General features: G+C 42.9%; 1 protein-coding gene across 1 annotated transcript in view; it reads right to left on the reverse strand.

Annotated features, from left to right (window-relative positions):
• SH3BP5 (SH3-domain binding protein 5 (BTK-associated)) overlaps positions 1-19,100 on the reverse strand; it is a 61,049-nt gene that overhangs the window by 18,288 nt on the left and 23,661 nt on the right. The window contains exon 6 of the mRNA XM_009324195.1: positions 4,891-5,055. Within this exon, the coding sequence (XP_009322470.1) occupies positions 4,891-5,055 (165 nt within the window). The remainder of the gene's footprint in view (positions 1-4,890; positions 5,056-19,100) is intronic.

Consider the following 19,100-nt stretch of genomic DNA (forward strand, 5'->3'; position numbering starts at 1 on the left):
TGGTGGATGCCCCATCCCTGGAAACATTCAAGGTCAGGCTGGATGGGGCTCTGAGCAACCTGATCTAGTGGAAGATGTCCCTGCCCATGGCAGGGGGGTTGGACTAGATGACCTTTAGAGGTCCCTTCCAGCCCAAACTATTCTATGATTCTATGTCTGGGAAAGAAAGGTCGGTGCAGAGTATATATTTTTAGTGAATAAGTCTGCACAAGTAGCTTTGTTCTGCCCAAAAGATTTGAATGATGTGAAGTCAAAGATGGACTCCAGGCAAAATTTCAGTAATAACAACAGATGCAAAAGAAAAATTTATCAGTGAAATTCAGCAAAGCTGACCATCTAAGCCAGAGAGTTACTCTGGACAACTGTTTCTTTCTCAAAAAATTAAATTGATGGCTCTTCTAGGGGAAGAATTAGAAATAAAAGAGGTAAGAGACAATGCAAGATCAGTAAACCAGGAGGACACAATCAACAATACAAGGGATTGCATTTAACCCCTGCATTTCCAGGGTGAAGTGACAGAGAGATTAGGGCAGGGAAGGATGTGGATATTTCTGTTGTTTCTTTCACAGACTTCCCCCCCCTTTTTCTCCAAGTATTTCTATCTGCAGGATCTCTTCTCTCTAAATCATGAAAGCACCCACGCATTTTACACTGACAGATGGTACTTCACAGTGTAATATCAAAGGGAGCTTCACAAGCCAAATTAAACCAAGAGGGAGCATGCCTCCTCCCTCTTTACTCTCCCCTCATCCCTTCCTTTTTAAAATGTCTCATGATCAAGAGCCAAAACATTTCTTCTCCCTGCCAGAATTTATGAACTGAACATATCTCAGGAAAGACTGTAAAAGCAGAACCTTTTTAAGATTGCAGATTGCATCGGCAATTAGCAATTTCTCTTGAAATTCATGATCATCTTTTCTCCTCCAGCTTGTCTCAAACTTGAGGTAACACATCTGTCAGCACTTTCCTTTTGTACACATTTATGAATGATTTTCAACAGGAGTATAAACGTGAAGATCTCTCTCCTTCATCCCTCCAAAATTCTCCATCCTTTGGCCCTTTTATAGCCCTGCTCTCTGCACCCCAAACTGCAGCATTATAATTCAAGGTACTAGCAGATAGGCAACACACTTCCCCTTCCCAAAAACATTTTCTCGAAATTTTAAAGACAAACTGCAGTTACCAAAAGTCTGGTAAGCCAATGGCTAACAGTGAACAGTACTTTTCTCCTCCAGGCAGCTTAAGAGCTCATCAAACCGGTCTACATGCAAGCTAGGTGACTACATTTCCATTATAATCAACGGAGAATTCATCTTCCAATGAACTTACCCCTCTGGTCACATGAATTGTTCTCCAGACACCATTGACTTATTGATCAGACCTCCTCTGACTATAAGGGAAGTTTAGGCAAGTAACTGGGACATACAAAGTAATGTTCTAGACACCTGAAACTGATGAGCTAAATCCCAGCCTAAGTGTCATTACACTTATCTCAGATCTGTGGAGAAATGAACATCTAGAAACAAACCACAGGAATTTACCCAAAAATACACATCAAGTTAAGAGTAGAAGTGGGTAAGGCAGCTGCCCGACTTGTACGATCGCTTCACAGTCCTGTGCTTCACTGTGGTCAACACATAGCTCAAGCACAGACATTTACAGGGATTAGTTGCATCTTCACAGGCAGGCATCCAGCTCCTATTTAGGCATCCAGCTTCCTTTGGAAACACAGCTCAAACTGCAAGGTGAAAAAATTGCTGAGTGACAGCCTGTACTCCCTGTACCTATTCATGCTGGTCCTGTCTGCTCCGTGAATAAAAACATCTTCCACGTGTTATGCTTCCAGCCCACTCAGGATAAGCAAAATTTCAGTAACTCTCCCATTTCTCATCAGTTTAATTATATGATTTTCTATATCAGTGGCTACAAAAGCCTTGTTTACAGTGACCTGTTAGACTGTCACATTAAAAATAGCGTTAATAGTTTTTCAATCTATGAAGAAATCAAAAACCAATTACAACATGCAACCCTTATCTCCATTTCCTCCCAGTGAGGGTCTGCAAACAGCATTTCCTGTTTGGTACTCTGGAACCCAAGTCTTTGTCCACATCCATTGGGTCAAGTGCAAAAGTAACTTGGCAGTATTTCCATGCATGCCTGTATAAAACATAAGTGTCTTGTTTGTTCTCTTGCCTACCCTTTTCCTTTATGCTCTCTGTTTGCATTGTTTGTCAGCTACCAAGCTGCTACAGGGCTCGGATTTTGTTCCAAATTTCAGATTAATTCAATAGAGCCTGCTACCTCTGCCTAAGAAAAGCAAATAAAAACACTTTACTCTTGCCTGACATTTCTATCAATAGAGAAACAAATGAATTAGTAGCCCACTTCAACATTTGGCACAGAGGTGCTTTTCTGCACTTGATTCATTGCTGTACAAGGCCCAGTGCAAGATTATTCTCTGCCCAGTACAACTGTCATTTATAAATACATGCAAAAAAGCTAGCAAATCCAAACAACTAGAGCATAAAAACTTCCTTCAAGAGTGATTTTGTATGTGGAAGTAGAGAAGTTCTATTTCTTAACTGTTTCTGAGGGTGAAGGCTGAGGGTTTTTTCCATTAGTAATTTCTAATGTAATTAATAGTTAACGATCTGAGTTAACAGCAACACTGTGGCAGTCAAGGAGAACTTTTGTTCTAGTAGATGTCATCCTCCAGCCTGTTTTCATTCATAGCTTGGTAGGGAATGATGATGTTTTCTGCTCCTCAAGACCCCAATTATTCTGTTTACCTCACTGAACACTAAGCACTTCACTAATCACAATGCACTGAAACCAAGGAAGTATTCACTCTGCTCCTAAAGAAGTTATAAAATCCAGCCAAGCACTCCAAACAAACTAATGCTGGGTCTGTTCACTCAGGACTTCCAACAGCATTTTCACCCTTCTTGGCTCTGGCCCTAGCCTTAAGACCTCCAGTGTGGCCCATGAAAATCACAAGACAAACTTCCATATAACTTTCAAAATCTGCTGTACCCTGGAAAGGTACAGATAGGTGCCTTCTGGGAACTGAGCTTACCCAGACTACTGTAAGCGCCAGGAAGAGTTGAGTAACACACTTTCCATTCAAGGAGCCACCAGCTGCTCTCTACAATCCAGTCTGTGCCTAGGAGATTTTATAACTGCAGTAAATAAACCTAAGGTTCCTATTTACTGTTCAGCTGTAACCATCAGAAACATTATGGATTGAATCAGTCCTCCAACAAGCAGATATTCTGCGTTCAGTGATCACACGTATCAACACCACCAGCATGACTCCACCAAACACTGTCAGCAGACATCTTCTGCTCTAAATCACTGGGTTTGCCCATCTCAGGTGTAATCCTCTCACAGACTGTCAGGGAAGGATTAAGGGTTATAGAAGGACACAGGGATCCCCTTGAACTATCCAAGGAAAAGAGGAATCCATTTGAACTGTCAAAATTGCTAGCATTTCTTTCCTCACCCACCCCAACACAATTTTTCATTATGCCAGCCAGAGAGAGGCGGCCGATACGTGGTTGCTATCACTCTCTACCAGATCTCAGCAGTTTAGCAGTCAGGAGCTCTAAGCAACTCCTTCGATGCTTCCAGTTTTCTCACCTATTTATTCTGAGAATCAAAAATTGTGTGTGCATTTCTGGACTTTGCTCATATGGAACAGGGATAACAACTAGGGAAAGTCACAGCTGCTGGTGTCCTGGCGCACACGCACTGCAAAGTTGGGGCTCCCTTCAGAAACACACAGAGGTTACCAGATCTGAAATACCTGATGATAACAGGGACAACAACACAAACAAGACCCTGGAGTTTGTCTTCTCTTTTTTAATACATACCAGGTTTTCCATCTCCCCCCTACACGCAGCCAACACCCTGTTTCTTCATTAGGCAGCTGGTTTTTACAATTCACTCTGAAATAGAGGCTTTCTTATAACTGAGAAGCTTCTGCAACAGAACAGAGCTGCTGCATTGAGGACTTCAAGACAATACGAACATTATATGGCACGCTAGCATATTTGGAATAGCAAGTTCAGCTTCACTGGCATATTAAGGGAACTCTGACAGAACAAAGGGTTTTAACTTCGATTTTTGGTCCTTTCATGTTAAAAAAAAAACTTTTCTGTCTTTTTTTTTTTAACAAACAGGAAAAGAGAGACACAGCAAATGACAGAAAAATTCATCTTGACAGAGCTTGACAGCTGCTAAAATGAATAATGCCTTTCATTGTTAGACAGTGCATCTCTTCTGTAGATTTAAAAAGACTTTACAAAGGAGGTAAGACCTTGTCTAAATTTGAAAGTTAATTCAGGATAGAGCAGTGTGCAAGCTTAAAATGCAACATACATTTTTGAGTAGTTCTACATTCAAACACACATTTCTGAAGCGAAGTGCCTTGTTCAACTTATTCCATACTAAGAACAGGTTATACTAAAATTGGAACATGTCCCTGTTTTTCCAGAGTAAGAGTTTCCATAACACATGTGTTCAGGAATAGCCATCCCTATGCAATTACTCTGGCATAACTCCAAATGCAGATATGCCTTAAGACATTGTTTATCCCTATTATATAGATGGTAATTTAAAAAAAAAAAGTTTAAAAAGTTAAAGAAAACTTTAGAGACCTACTCCCTGGCTACTAGCACAGCCAGTGCTAGTAGAGAACTATAGTTGCCCAGTAGCAGCCCAAGGCCCAAATCATTTAACCTTAGGCTTCATAATTTTCTGTAGCTTCATTTCCTACATGTCATGTATCTGGACCAATATAAAAATTTGGTCTTTTAGAAACTAAGCCTCATACACCACTAGAGAACACAAAATATGGAAAAGACAGATGCTGGGGCAAGTTTGTATTACCCTCTGAGTAGCATGGTTGAGCATCTCTTGCCAGGCAGAGTCAAACTGACGTTTATCATCTTCCAGTAGCCTCTGCTCAGCAAGCGAAATGGTCTCTTTTGCAGCACGCAGCACTTCAGTGGCCCTCTGAAAATCCTGAGTCGCCCTCTGAGCTTCCAGCTGTGCCTATAAAAAGAGAAGCTGGGATCAGACACAAAGGAACCCTCACAGTCACGTTTAGAAGATCAACCACGCTAACCCCGGGACTTTAAAAACACTACTCCAGCGTTCCTGTTTCCCAACCTTTTACTTGGCAGTGACACATATTTCCTCACTGGAGTAAGTACTGCCAAGACAGCAGTTCCCACCCAAACAGGTAATTTGCAGAGAACTGTCTCATGGTGTTCGTAGTCAAAAAAACACACAGCTGATGGCCTACAAATAAGCACCTGGCTGAGAGATAAATACCTTATGATGTAGGTTTAATCACTGAGAAGCACAACAAAAGAAAACGCAATAGCAAACTTGTAGCATGTCAAGAATACATTGAGAAGGGCACTCCCTGAGTTTAGTCAGGGTGGATTTTTATCTGGTGCACCATTGATCACGCTGAGGAAATGTTTTGGAAGTAGTACATTGCTATAAAGCATAAACAAGTTTTCTGAGAAGGTGGCTGCTAATTCTTCGGATATTCTTCTACTTTGCTATCACTGGGACACAACTGGTGCAGCAAGTCCCCAGTACACAGACACGAAGGTAACCAAGGGAATTTGCAATGCATGTAAAACACAGATAAAGGCCCTGCTATGTCCTTTGGAAACCGCTGCTTCTTTTCAGCAAAATAACACAAAGTTTGAGCTTGAGGGAAGCACTTTCAAAAGTGTCTGCATGGAAGCAGGGGAGAACAGAGTCTTCTGGCGAACTATATGGTTCTTGCTGTGAGAGCAAAGACTCCTCCAAAACAACATACAACCTTCCCAGAAGAGCAAGCACAGCTTAGAAGCCATCTAATCAATAACTGTGATCTCTTTTATTCTGGACCAAAAAAAATTCTCCAAGACATTGCATTTACAGACCACCTTCATCTCTCCTGAAGGTTTTAACAAGGCTCCCACAATATCCAAATCCCACTCTGAACAGTCCTCAAGTAAAATGCTCACATCCCATCTTGCAGGTTGGAGCCACCTCTGTTTTTCACAGCTGAGCAACAGCCCTCCAGGGTGCCTAATGCAGCAGCAAGCCCTTGCCTATTCAGCCCAAAAAGGGAGAGCAACCAATAAACCAGAAATAATGCCAGTCATACTGCAAGTTTCAGTAGTACCGTGGTGACAAAAGTCATCAGAGTTCAGCAGTCTGCAGTGTTGCACTTTAGTACCAGTGACAAGTCTTAAATGTTCAAAAATAGGTGACTCTACACCAAATAGACAAAGAATATCCATTAAGAAATTACTGGTGTTGGTTGGGTTTTTGTTTTTTTTTTAATAAGATAGAGATGTCCTCTCTTTTTAGTTATCACTGAATGACTAGCAATTTTAACATTCAGGCTTTCAAACATGCAAGTTTCACATTGTTTTCCTTCATCAGAAATTTTTAATTTCTGATGCTTTTGTGTTCGTTTGCTGTCTCTTAACTATATCAGCACTTTACTGCCCTAGAGTCCTTTTGAAGTTGATGCACAAATACCTTGTTTAGCTCAAAAGTAGAATTTTTACCTGAACTTTTCTACATTATATATTTTATAAATTTCTATTTAAACTAGTATTTTTGAGCTGTTTTGCACTGAAACACCACCCTTCAAATGTAAGGTTCACATCCAATTAATTGAACATCCAGCACTGTGAAGACAGTTTTCATTTACACTTCAATGATTTTTTTAAAAATAAACTGGAATTACCCAGTTTATACCTATGGGAAATGTCTTTGACCAGACATGACTGACAGAACAAAATAATGAATAAAACTGTACATGTCATGGTATATGGAGAAGGAGTCTTAGGCTGAAACAGGGGAAAGGACTCTGACATACAGAATACTAAATTGAGGAAGGTGAAGTCTTATGAATAAAGGAAGAGATTTTAGTGTGAAGAAATGGTGGTCATTTGGGAAGTGGCTAAAAATCCCTGATACAAAATGGGAAATAAGTAGAACAATGGTGCATTTCTCCAGCAAACAGCTGGCTACGCCTCCTGAACACCAGCTGCATCAAATAGCTTCGCAATTGAGACACCACAGTTATTTGTAAAAGTTATGGAAAAAACCCTTCCCTCCCTGCCCCATGGCAGGGGAGACGGACTCCTAATTTAAACACAAGTCTCAAAAGGAAATAAAGCACGCTAAGTTTCCCTCACAATGTCCTGAAATAGCAGCAAGCTCTTTTACTTCCTTCCCCCTATCACACAGAGAGGTACTCCACTCCAAAGTGACTGTGGAAAAATAGGAGTTATGTGTCAGAGGTCCTTCAGCTACTAGCTGGAGAGGGAAATCAAAGTCATCACAATCAGTGCAGTAATTTCCTTCCAACCAAGGACCTTGATGCATTTCCTTCTGAAGTGGCTGCTGGTGTTTTCCACAGAAGAGAAATTCGTCTAACCATGCCCTTTGCTGCTTTCAGGCAGCTTACACCACACCACCCTGCCTGAAGCCTTCATGAAGAGCCAGGGCATTAAAGTGTTCATTTCCATGCAGCGCTGCACATCCCAAAACAGCACAGAGCTTTGGGCCAATATTAGTGGATGAACAGCATCCTGGTGTAAATTCATCGTTAATATGGTCTCTTAGAAAGACTAATAAAAAATCCCACACATTACATCTCCTCACCACACCAGTCACCAGCTGCCTGTTTCAAATGCATTAATACATTTTATAAATTCAGAATAAGCCTGACTAAAGAATATTTTCATTTAGCCACTAACTAACTTAATCATGGTACCCACCAAGCACAGGAAAGCCATGTGAGGATCTTTAAACAAGGCTCAACCTAAGCTTCCAACAAAGGACACAGCAAGAAACCTGAATCTTAGTCCCCAAAATTTCTTCTGCTGAATTCTCTGAAAATTCACAACTTTTTTTTCTTCCAGTAAGTTTGACCTATGCTAGTAAAGCAACCAAATGCAAATAAAGACCAAAAGTTTTCCATAAAAATAGTTTGAGATGGGATTTTAAAAAGTGAAATAAAAATGCAAGACTCTAGTAAGAGCCTGCACCAAGTACTGCAGAACAGTGCTGAGGATGTTGGGAGGAAGAGCAGGACTGATTTTCATGGAAGACCCTAGGAGAGGGAGCCAGGTCCCAATAACTTCCAGGCAATAAGGCCGTCGAAGCCCAAGTGAATGCTTCAGCTCTATGGCTGCCCTGCTGCAGGAGCAGGCCTGCCCGTGCAAGAACCAACTTACAAATGCAGGAAAACAGACTGGCGACCCATTCCTAGCACAGGCAGAACTGCACCAGCAAGTAACTGCTTTCGAAACTCCAGTAAAACCAGATCCCAGGGGCAATGCGAGCACAGGAGAAGTACAGTTTTCTCACCGTAACTGCATCAGCACTTGAAAGTTTCTGTTGGCACAGATACCCGGGTCAGGGATCAACACATCTAAGCCAGCAAAAAGTCTGCAGAGCACTAGGAGCTGCGTTACTAAATCCCCACGGAAAACGACATTTAGTGGTAGCTTGCAGTACTAGTAGCTCTTCTGATGAAGCCTCTAAAGCACGATTGGCTGCGCAGCAGGAAAATGTTCTTTATGATAAGAAAACCAGAAGCTAAATTTACAATTCAGCTAGATTTCTACTTGCACCTGGACCTGTAGGACATTGAGAGCTGAAGCTGTTAACAGGCAGGCCCATAACTCTGGCCATGTTCAGCTTCATGCCCCATAACTGTGTGAGCAAATGGAAAACTGAAACAAAACCCTACTTAAATACTCGCTCCCAGTGGTATTTGTTGAATGCTACTCTGCAATAGCAGTTTGGAAACACTGTTTTGGAACACAAAATGGCTTTTTGTTTAAGCAAAAGAGCTAGTCCAATAGCAATTTAGCTTCAACAGTTATCTGAAGTCAGTCTACAGACTTTTATTTTAAGCAACTTACTGAAAGCCTGGGAATGAAAAAAGCCAAATGCTAGGGTAAAGAATGATACATTAGTCATTAGAGAAACATCAACAGGTTTGTGGTTTTGCCAGTGTGAAAAAGGACACGAATACTTTTTAGTTAGTACAGTTACTCAATAATTAGCCTTCATTTAAAACTCCCTCCAGCACATACAAGTTGTTCTGCACCATCACCAATAGATTGCTCTTACGCTCTCAGTCTCAAGCCTGCAGGTCACTCAGTTTGATGGAAGAGAGAGCAGCCATGTTCTTCCTGTGTTTTTAAAACCGCAGAGAACAACAGGAGCTCACCTCTCCGTCCAATCTCCTGACATTGCATATCAACATCATCATTTTAGACAGTGGCTGTTTCTCTCAAAAGACCAGAATTCAAAATTCAAACGAATGGCTGAAAACTAGGTTATTTTGCTTTCAAGCACAAACTGGTGTTCGACTTGAGAGAGGTTTAGCCCTGAGGTAGCACGAGGGAAGATGTACTAAGGATGAGGACAAAAAGCTCCGAGGGAGGTTGGAGGCAAGTGGGATGTCAACTTTCTGCCTGTCACCCATATCGCTGGTGCTTGATGGAGTCTACCCGATATAAAAGTGAGCATCTCTTTCAAAAAACTCAGAAGGAGCTAGGCCAGTGAAACCCCTTATTGAAAATGAGAAGGCCTTGACACCTTGGGAACTGGGGAATCCGTGCCCCAGCTCCCACTGCCACAGTGACTGGGAGCTCGTTGTGCCTCATCATCAGTGCTTTCTGCCAGGAAACTCAACTGAATGTCTTCACCACTGCAGACCCTTCCCCTGTTAGCATAAAATATAAAACGGGACCCCTTGAGAAATGCAATTAAGCAGCCACAGAGATCTCAGCTTAGGAGAATCCCACCGTCACAGCAGTCTCTGTCACATGCCATCCACACAGAGCACCAACTCTTTCTGCCACTGTGTTCATCCCTCCTCTGCAACTCAGTACTCTACAAGCAACCTGCTACAAACAAGTCTCCCAGAACAGTAAATCCCAATCCTACGACAAGCAGCATGCCCAAGAGTTCTGCTCTGCCCATTCAGCCCCCTCCTCTCTACCTCCCCTCATGGCCAAGAGCTTTCTCTTCGCCACTATCCACCCTGTGCTCTACTGCACAGGTGATCTCCTCTCACCAGCTCATCCACCTCTGATCTCCCTGGCTCCGATACACACAGCCCCGAACCTCCCAGCCAGCTCCCAAAGACTCAGAGGTGACACGCAGTAGCAGCACTCGCAGAAGCAAAGGGAGCACTGCAATATAAAATATGTACTTTTAAAATAAACAATGATGTAAAATTAAAGGGGTACTGACAGGGTTCATAATTGCAAGCTATTAATGTATTGCTGAAAGGAGCTGAGTCCTGACAAACCCTTTTTGGGGGGATAAAAGCTGCACCCTCATGGACAATCCTCTGCTTAGTCTACACAGGGCCTTGCACAGAAGGGAACCATGCACAACTGCTGGATTATGTTAGCTAAAGACAGTGATGAAAACAAAAAAGCTAGGCCATGGCAAACTAATAGAAGAAAACAAAACCAGACACTTTTTAAAGTGCAGTCGTTCTTCTGGAATTGGCAGCAGCATACAGACAGATTTTCAGGCCAGCACAGACCCATCTGCTTGTCCACTTTCAAAGCAGAAAACCCTGTACTCCTTAATTATGAAATACAATTTTCTGTTTAGTCCACATAGCTTTTATTGCTCCAATCCCCCTTTGTAATCAGAGCCCTTGCCCAGCTGACCTCATAGAGGATTTTTCCCACCCTACCACACATAACTTGAATCTTCTGCGTTAACATCAACCAAGACATACACTCCTTTTCCTCATTTCATCTAATCTCCAGTTTTGGTTTTTGCCTACCTAGTTATACTGCACATCACCACCGACACCGAAACACAGTGCAACACAGCTATAGGTTTCCTCTGAGGTTAGCCGACACCTAGTACACCCTGGTAGACACTGCCCAGCCTCTGACCCATGAGCACATGTGCACGCAGCTAATGGCCAAGCCAGGTTGCCAGAAATGGATGCAGAGGGTACATTTTGTGGGGCCAAGCCTGCTACAGAACTTCTCTCCTTGGCCAGCCTCCCTCACGAAGGCACCAGACCACAAGTGCTGGTAAATTCATGAAAAGGGCATCACTAACACAACCAGCAAATTTCCCATTAGAAATGACAGTCAGCAAAGATCAGTTGTTTTCAAATATTTAAAAAATTGGCTTCTCATTTAGCCAGGTCAACCTATCTCATACCACACTGCCAAGACCTTGACACCCACTTTCTTTCAGCATCTCTGCACTATTGCCAATAGAAGGCATGAACAATCTCTGTTTATAAAATCGCTGTAAGCTCGCGCGTGAAGGGAACACACAGCTGCTGCTCAGAACAAGGCACTGGCACATCACGTGCTGGCCCAAGGCCTTTGCTCTAAAATACACTTGTTTGTTTATGTGAAACCAATGTCTCTCCCACTCCTTAATCTTTAAAACAATAGTTTAATTGCTACCAGCAAACACTTACTTGCTTACTACCAAATAGATAACGATTAACTGGCTTCTAGTCACACTCTTCAGAAGGAAGCGAGTTTCAGATGTTTCCATTCTGGCCCCCTCTCATTCATTTAACAACATACCACAATTAATTTGCTGTGCAAAGTACAACAGGGAATGTGTTTTAAAACAGGAACTTTCCTCCACCAGTCACCCACCGGAGTTGCCGTAGCACTGCCTGTCTTCAGGGATCACTCTGATCACAGTGACTGCACCGCAGCATCCTGCACAAGCTTCTGGCAGGGATGAGGATAGCAGGATCACCACTCCTTGACCACAGCATACCTATCTTGCCCACCACTGCAGTGAGTTCGGTAATTCGGAAGCCTACAAGGTGAAGGCAGTAAGCACTTGCTACGGCATTCACAGTAACTAGCCACTGAGTGCTGCTATTTTGGCTCCAGTTTTCCTCAAACTGTTTCAATGCAGCTGGCAGCCAGTAACAAGAAGAGCAGCCCGGACATCAACACAAGGGCCCATAATGCTCAACGTCCTAACAACAATCTTGATACCAGCACAGCTGCACTCCCGGCAAATCTGCACATCATGCTGTTAGAGGAGGCGGTTGAAAAGGCAAATGGCAGAACCTCAACCCAGATGGACCTTGTGAAACTCCACTGGGCCAAGAGAAACCTCACAAAGTTCAACAAGGAGAAGTATGGAGCCCTGCACCTGGGGTGGAATAATCCCATGATCAGCACAGATGGGAAGTTCAGCCCTGCGCAGTACAACGGATGCCAGGCTGAAAAAACTGAAAAGGTGCACTCTCATTGCGAGGAAGGCAAACCACATCCTAGGCTACATTAAGAGGGCCACAGCTGGCCAATCATAGGAAGCTATCATTTCTCCCAACTCAGTGTTCGTGAGGTTGCACACTGAATACTACATCCAGGCCGCCCAGCTCAAGAGGGTTGTCAAGGCAGTGTCCAGAGGCCTACAATGACTCCTACAAGGAGTGCTGAGGGATGTGGGCTTTTTTAGTCTAGCAAGAAGACGACTAAGGGGTAATCTAATTAGCTGCCAGCTAAAATTTGCAGGGGAGCTGCAAAGATGACAGAGTTGAACGAATGCTCCTCAACAGCATTGGATGGTATAACATGGAGCAACAGCCACAGACGGCAGCTTGGAAGTTCAGGTTGCACATTAAAAAAAAAAAAAAAAAAAAAATCTTTCCTACCAAGAGGGCTGTGTGACCCTCAGACAGGTTACCGAAAGAGGTTATAAATCTCCATCTCTGGAGGTTTTCAAGACTTGGTAAAGCCCTGGTTGATGCAATCCAGCAATGGTGACAGTTCTGCTTTGAGCAGGAGGTTGGATCAGATGACCTGCAGAGGTCCTGTACAACCAGCATTTCTATCAAATACCACCATTTTTTCTTACGGTTTATCAAAAAACAAAGAACACAGTTGCAAAAAATTTTCAGTGATGCTGAATGTTCTCCTACATTCTCAGACCCATGCATTTATTTTCTTGAATGATCAGAATAGTGGTGCAGTTAGGGGTTTTGTTTGCTTTTTTTAAGGACCATGACCTTCCTTTCCCCTCTCCCTACAGACTAAAAACTCCAAGCCAAACCAGAACAGAGAGTTAGTAAAAAACAGAAACCCTTCCTTGCTATGGGCCATGTACAGATGCTTATAAACAACTTATAAAATCCAAAGCCTCAGGAGTGATCTCATTTTGGCAGATCTATGAGGCTTTTTGTGAGCTGTATATTAATCCGTGATGATTGTTTCCATCACTGACAGAAAATACAGTCTCTCAAGAGTCTGAAACACCCTTGTATTCTTTAAGCTGTTTATTGAAAAGCTATGAAATTGTACACAGGTTAAAATTTGCTTTTTCAAAAGCAGATTTGAAGATTTTTATATGGGTGGAGAAGGCAAAGGGAGGAGAACGTGAAAATAAGCCTTGCTAGAGCTTTTTGGAGCACAAACCATTTCCTCCCTGCTACATAACTAATGAAATGCCTGTGGAATACAATGACCAGATGTCCCTTAGTCTCTGGTTTTGATTAGGTGTCTTGTTCTTGTGCTGGGCTTTTTCGTCCCATCCATGCATCCACCCCTCCTCTTCTAACAGCTCAATTGTTATAGAATTGACCTAACTTCTGGCTCTGTTTTATTTTCTGGTAAACCTGTAGTCTATAAAAAGGCCCAGGAAATCAGAGTAGACCTACAAAGCATGTTCTGAGAGACATCTAGCTCTGTGCTAAAGTTAAGGGAGTTACACATATTGCCTAAGGCAGGATCACAAGCCATGTTCCAAGAGACAAAAAGTTCAGGGCACAACCAGCAGCTCACTTCATTAGCTACTTCTGTTACCAGCATACAGACAGTTGGTCACCTCAAAGACAGAATCCCACCTCCCTTCTTTAGGAGCTATGGAAGGAAATGAGAAAGAAAATATCTAAACATACAATTTCCTTAAACGCTGTTAAAACCAATCCTGGACTGGACTGAACAATCAGCTGCCAGCCCTTCGCTGTTCTCTGGTGACTTCCATCTAGGCTGGACACTAGAATCTTGTGAAATGAGGGCAAGAATATCGTCTCTGAGCCAATCATTGCCACTGTGCACTCAGTCATTTGAAACCTACTAGACTCCTCACTGTTTTTAATCGATCTAACTCCTTGCCTCACAGGAGCAGGGAGGCGATGCTCATTTGGGCACAGAGATTATATGGGAGATACTACACCAAGCCTTTTGGCCCTCCCTCTTTTTTCATGAGGTGGTTGTGAGATGCTGGTCTGCCTGGAGTTATTCACACTAATTAACAAGGCTATGGCACCAGAATATGACAAATTGTTCATCCTAATACCGTCCAGACAGCCTTCTTGGGCACTCACTGCCATCTGCTTGTTAGTTGTGCACTTGTTAGTGGCCAAAATTATAAAGCTGTTGCATTCTGGAAGAGGGGATCATAGAATATGTCCATGTTTTTCTCTCCAAGGTAAAAGATCTTATTAAGAGAGAAAAATATCAAGATAACCCTCCCCCCCAATATGCACCTGCATTCTCAGAGCTTAGGCAGTGACTCAGTGAGTCTAGGGTTTACAGCTGGTTTCTAGGTTTACAGAGGCTCTATATGCACATCTGCACCTGGCAGCAGCCTCCTTTGCTGAAATCAAATATAGAAGCAAGGAACAAACTCCCACAAATACACGCTGCAAGATTTACACAGCCTGCCTCAGTGGATTTTGCTGATTATCCAAAATAATAAATATTCAGCACATACAGATGCAACAGATATGTTCAGGAGAAATACCAGATCGTTGTCTCACCTAATTGCCACCAAAACAGCAAATGTTTGTTCACAGAAGTTTCCAGAGGGTTGACAAGGAAATGTCAGGCTGGTTCTGAAAGCACATCTTATGCATGCATGGATACTGACATAAGCAAAGAAAAGCTGCATGGGTAGGAGTTTCACCTGGGTGATGGGCTGTTCTGGACACGTTCTGCCAGTCCCCAGAAAGTCTCACACCCACCAGCAACTGCCCATCCTCAATAGCAGGGACATGCTCTGGAAGAAAGGCCCAGGCTGACCTTGCACGTCTTTGACAGCATGCTCACAGCTACTTTTGAGACAGTCATTTTCCTAAGGGACCTGTTGAAGATAATTAATCTATTGACCCTTCAAAATTTTTCCTCATGGAATTATACATGTCTCCATGGCACGTGTGAATAACAGGCTTGCTTCGCTTGAAGGAAAAAGTTGGGGGTGGTGTCCTGGACAAATGAAGGGCTAAGTCCATTCCTTGAAGGAAAAGGTCTAGGTAGCAGCAGGAACAGACAAAATTTCAATTTCACTGCACAGCAATAAAATCCTCCTTTGAGAACAAACCATTAGCATGCTTTACTAAGTGAAAAAACAAATATCAGAAGCAGACACAGCTAAAAAAGACGGACACTTCTTCCACATCCTAGCAGTGAAATTATCTTCTAACAGTAGAACTGCAACTTTGCTGCAATTAAGAGAGACTTTTCTTACAGAAACTGAGTCAATACAGAGCTGTTCCCACGCATGCCACAGAGAAATTAAGACTCTTCAGATAATCTTTTCCAGCAAGAACAGACAAGAGCTCATAAATTCGTACTGTTTTACTAGAAGACATAACGAAACACCCAGAAGGCAGTAACCAACATCCATATCAGATTTGTTTTGGCAGCAGCCCCTAGCATAAGCATTTATCATTTCATAACAAACTCCCACATATTTAGACCACTGTACACAATAAAGATTGGGGTGGCTGAACAACTTCCCCAAAGTTGCAAGACTTGTGCTGCCTTCAGCAGTCATCCTAAGCAATTACCACGCAAAACAGGTACATAGGATATCACCCTGACCTCAAGTCACCCAGACTCAAATGCCAGGTACTGTTTTTAACAGATGATCCTGTCTGTGGCTTACGATCTCTTGAAATAGCCTTTACTAGTGGCCAGAAAAGATTGGGAGGGGAAAAGGTAAGAGAGAACAAAGCAAGGCAATCTTTCCTTTAAATTATCGTTTTTTCAAATGCTGTAGATTTGCCTTTTGGCAATAGCTATGCAAAGTGCTACAGCTATGCAAAGGGACCCACAATCTAAATCTCTTGGGTTTTTCCAAATTGAAGAGGATGCAAAATTGTATTAATCAAGTTTCAGACAACAGCAGAGGAAGAAGGAATTCATCTCTGTTTTCACATCCCAGCACCCTTTGAGAACTGCTTACACCTTCCCACCAGTTCCAGCATCTCCCAGTGCACCTGTGGCTAAGCATAATAGCCAGATCACCTGTACCACTTCTTTCTGCCTAAATCAGCTGACATCTAACAAAAAAACCCAAAACTTTCCTGCCCTAACCCTCTCCTTGTTACTCCAAAGAACAGAGGGCATTTCTACACCAACTTACCCCACTATTCCAATATTTCAGACCTACTTGCCCAACACTTCTAGTATTTCACAACAGAAAAAGAACAAGAAAAAACATTCTTGAAGGATAGGGAAAATAATTAGGTCATTGCATTGTTGACAATTACCAGAAAGGAGGTTGAACAGCTAGCTGGCTTTATATTGCTGCCATCCAGAATAACTAAGAACTGATGGACACTTTGTGGGGTGGAAGAGGGCAAGAGAAAGAAACACCAAAAAAAGAGAGTAATTTTTTTCATCTCTTCTAGATAAATTCTTCAAAACACTTAGATGAAACCAGTATTTTCTTCTACTTCTGGAAAGAAATGCAGAAGAGGGAAGAATCTCTAATTTACAGCGCACAGCTAACATCTAAATAATGCAGCCCTCCAAGGCACGTCTTCTACTAATGACGAGAAGCCCTGTTACAGTTTTTGCATCAACAACTTATACAAACTAATCATCCATCAACAGAATAGTGCTCACATAAAACAAAAATGTAGGATGTATAAATACCAACCCAAAATAACTAGACCCGTTCACCGAGGCATAGAAAGCACAGATAGACACAGGAGGTCTAATTTTTAGAGGGGGCACATATATGCACAGAATTTATTGATACAGGTATTTCAACAACCAAGTGGCTAAAAATTAGTTCCTACTATCCAAAGGTGCCAAGAACATAGTACTTGCAGATGGTTTTGCTACAGATGCCACCTAGTCTGCAGGAAATATAAGTAACAGAGCACTAAATACGAATCAGGTAAGGATTTTTTTCCAGTTGATCCGTGAAGTAGCAGCTGTTAGTGTTCCCAAATGCGGGGCAGATTTCCAGCTGCTCAGGATTAAGAGGGTAGAAACCTGCCAGTCACACTGACCTACTATCCTGCATTAGCAGGGTTGATGGGAAGACAAACACATTCAGGAGCTTTCCTTCACAGATCAGATATTTGGTGTAACTTTCCAAATCCAACCAGGCAACATCTGTTATCTTCTCAGCAGTTTAAGGACAGCTAGTTTGAGGCACTTGAATATCACGCTGCTCAACCAGATGACAGAGCCAGAACACAAATGTAAAATTATTTACTTAAACTTTAAGGCCTCAAATAACAGTGCTAATAAATCAGCCAGACAAAACCCAGCTGGTTCACCCAGGTAAGGTCCCTGAGCTCCATGCTTCCTAGGCATTGTCACAACTTCAGCCTGAAGAAAAATGCAACAGAACCATAATGCAAGACTTTAAATAGTTTTCAGGTTTTAAGCATTCAAGTGGAGCAAACTGAACACACTGAGCACAAGCTCCATCTGGCAGCAGTGAAACACTGAGCCATACGTACCTGAACGCAGGGGAGTGACTCCTACATGCTACTCCCAGGATTTCAATCACAACTGTGCAAACGTGACGAGAGAGCACAAGAGGCATTCCATCAAATTTTGAGTGTGGCAAAACATTTTCTTTACTTAACCCAAAGTGCATCCTACTTTAGAAATAAAGTTTACAAAACTCAGTGGATTCCCTGGTGGAAGTCCAGGAAGTGAGTCCTCACCCTCAGTAATAAAATTACTGATGTCAGATTCCCTTGCTTGGCTTATTTCCTCGTCAGACGGGTGCCTGGCCCCACAGCCAGCCACGCACCGTGTGGAAAGGGAGATGAATATACTGAGAACTCCCCTCGGGATCACAGCAATGGGAACTCCACATTTCACAAGAGGACTGACGTCACATTGATATGGTTTCCCCAAGATTTAATGATGTGTTTTGTAGCAAAAAAATGAAAGAGTTGGTGGGAAGAAGGCATTCAGGTCTAGAGCAGGTCCACAGGGAGCAGAAAGGGAAAAAGGACACACAGAATTTCTTAGGCCATCAGGTATAAGCCGCAGCCTCCTTTCAGGCACTGCTTCTTGCACAGCTCACTTACATTTCATCTCGTTATCATTTCTTTACAGCACTGGGCTCCCCGATTGCCCATATGGCAACTTCCATGTCTCCTTTCCCTTTGGAGCACCCCAGTCATCTCTTCCCAGGCAAGGCTTGTGCTGCCTGCCTCCCTCCCTCCTGTGCCTGGCCTGCCCCAGCGCTAACCAGAGCCATCACGTCAGCCTCCACCCCACAGACAAGTTTCTCAACCCCTAACAGGTAAGTCCCAGTTCAGGAAGGGAGCTGCTCCCCCTGCCTCTGAGTGGCCTCTCCACCCCACCAGCTTAAGTTATCCAAAACCAAATCACAGCCGTTTCTGTATGGTTGATTTACACACCTGGGGAGCAAGCCACTTCTCACAGCATTCACCCCACCTTCCTAAACCAGAAATCGTTACCTCCTCTATCCTCACACTACTGTGACACTCCCCAAGAGCCACCAGGGCAGCTGCAATACAGCATCTTCAATTAAAAGGGCAAACTATCAGCACAGGCAGACCACAAATAACATAACCTAATTGCCAGCCTAGACAGATTATTGCAAATGGCTGGAGGAGCAACGTCCATACAAAATACCTTCTGCTGGCTCCACCACCATAAACATGGGTGGAAATACTCTTAGGATCCTATGGGAGTTACCGACCCCACATTGACAGGAGTTGTTCTCGTTTGATAAAAGGGACACTTCTGCACACATCATTTTCTACTGCTTTCTCCATGTGCAAGGTGAACAAACCATGAGAGAGACCGGAATTAACA

The sequence above is a fragment of the Pygoscelis adeliae genome, unplaced genomic scaffold (assembly GCF_000699105.1).
Source record: "Pygoscelis adeliae isolate BGI_AS28 unplaced genomic scaffold, ASM69910v1 Scaffold25, whole genome shotgun sequence".
Taxonomy (NCBI): Eukaryota; Metazoa; Chordata; class Aves; order Sphenisciformes; family Spheniscidae; genus Pygoscelis; species Pygoscelis adeliae.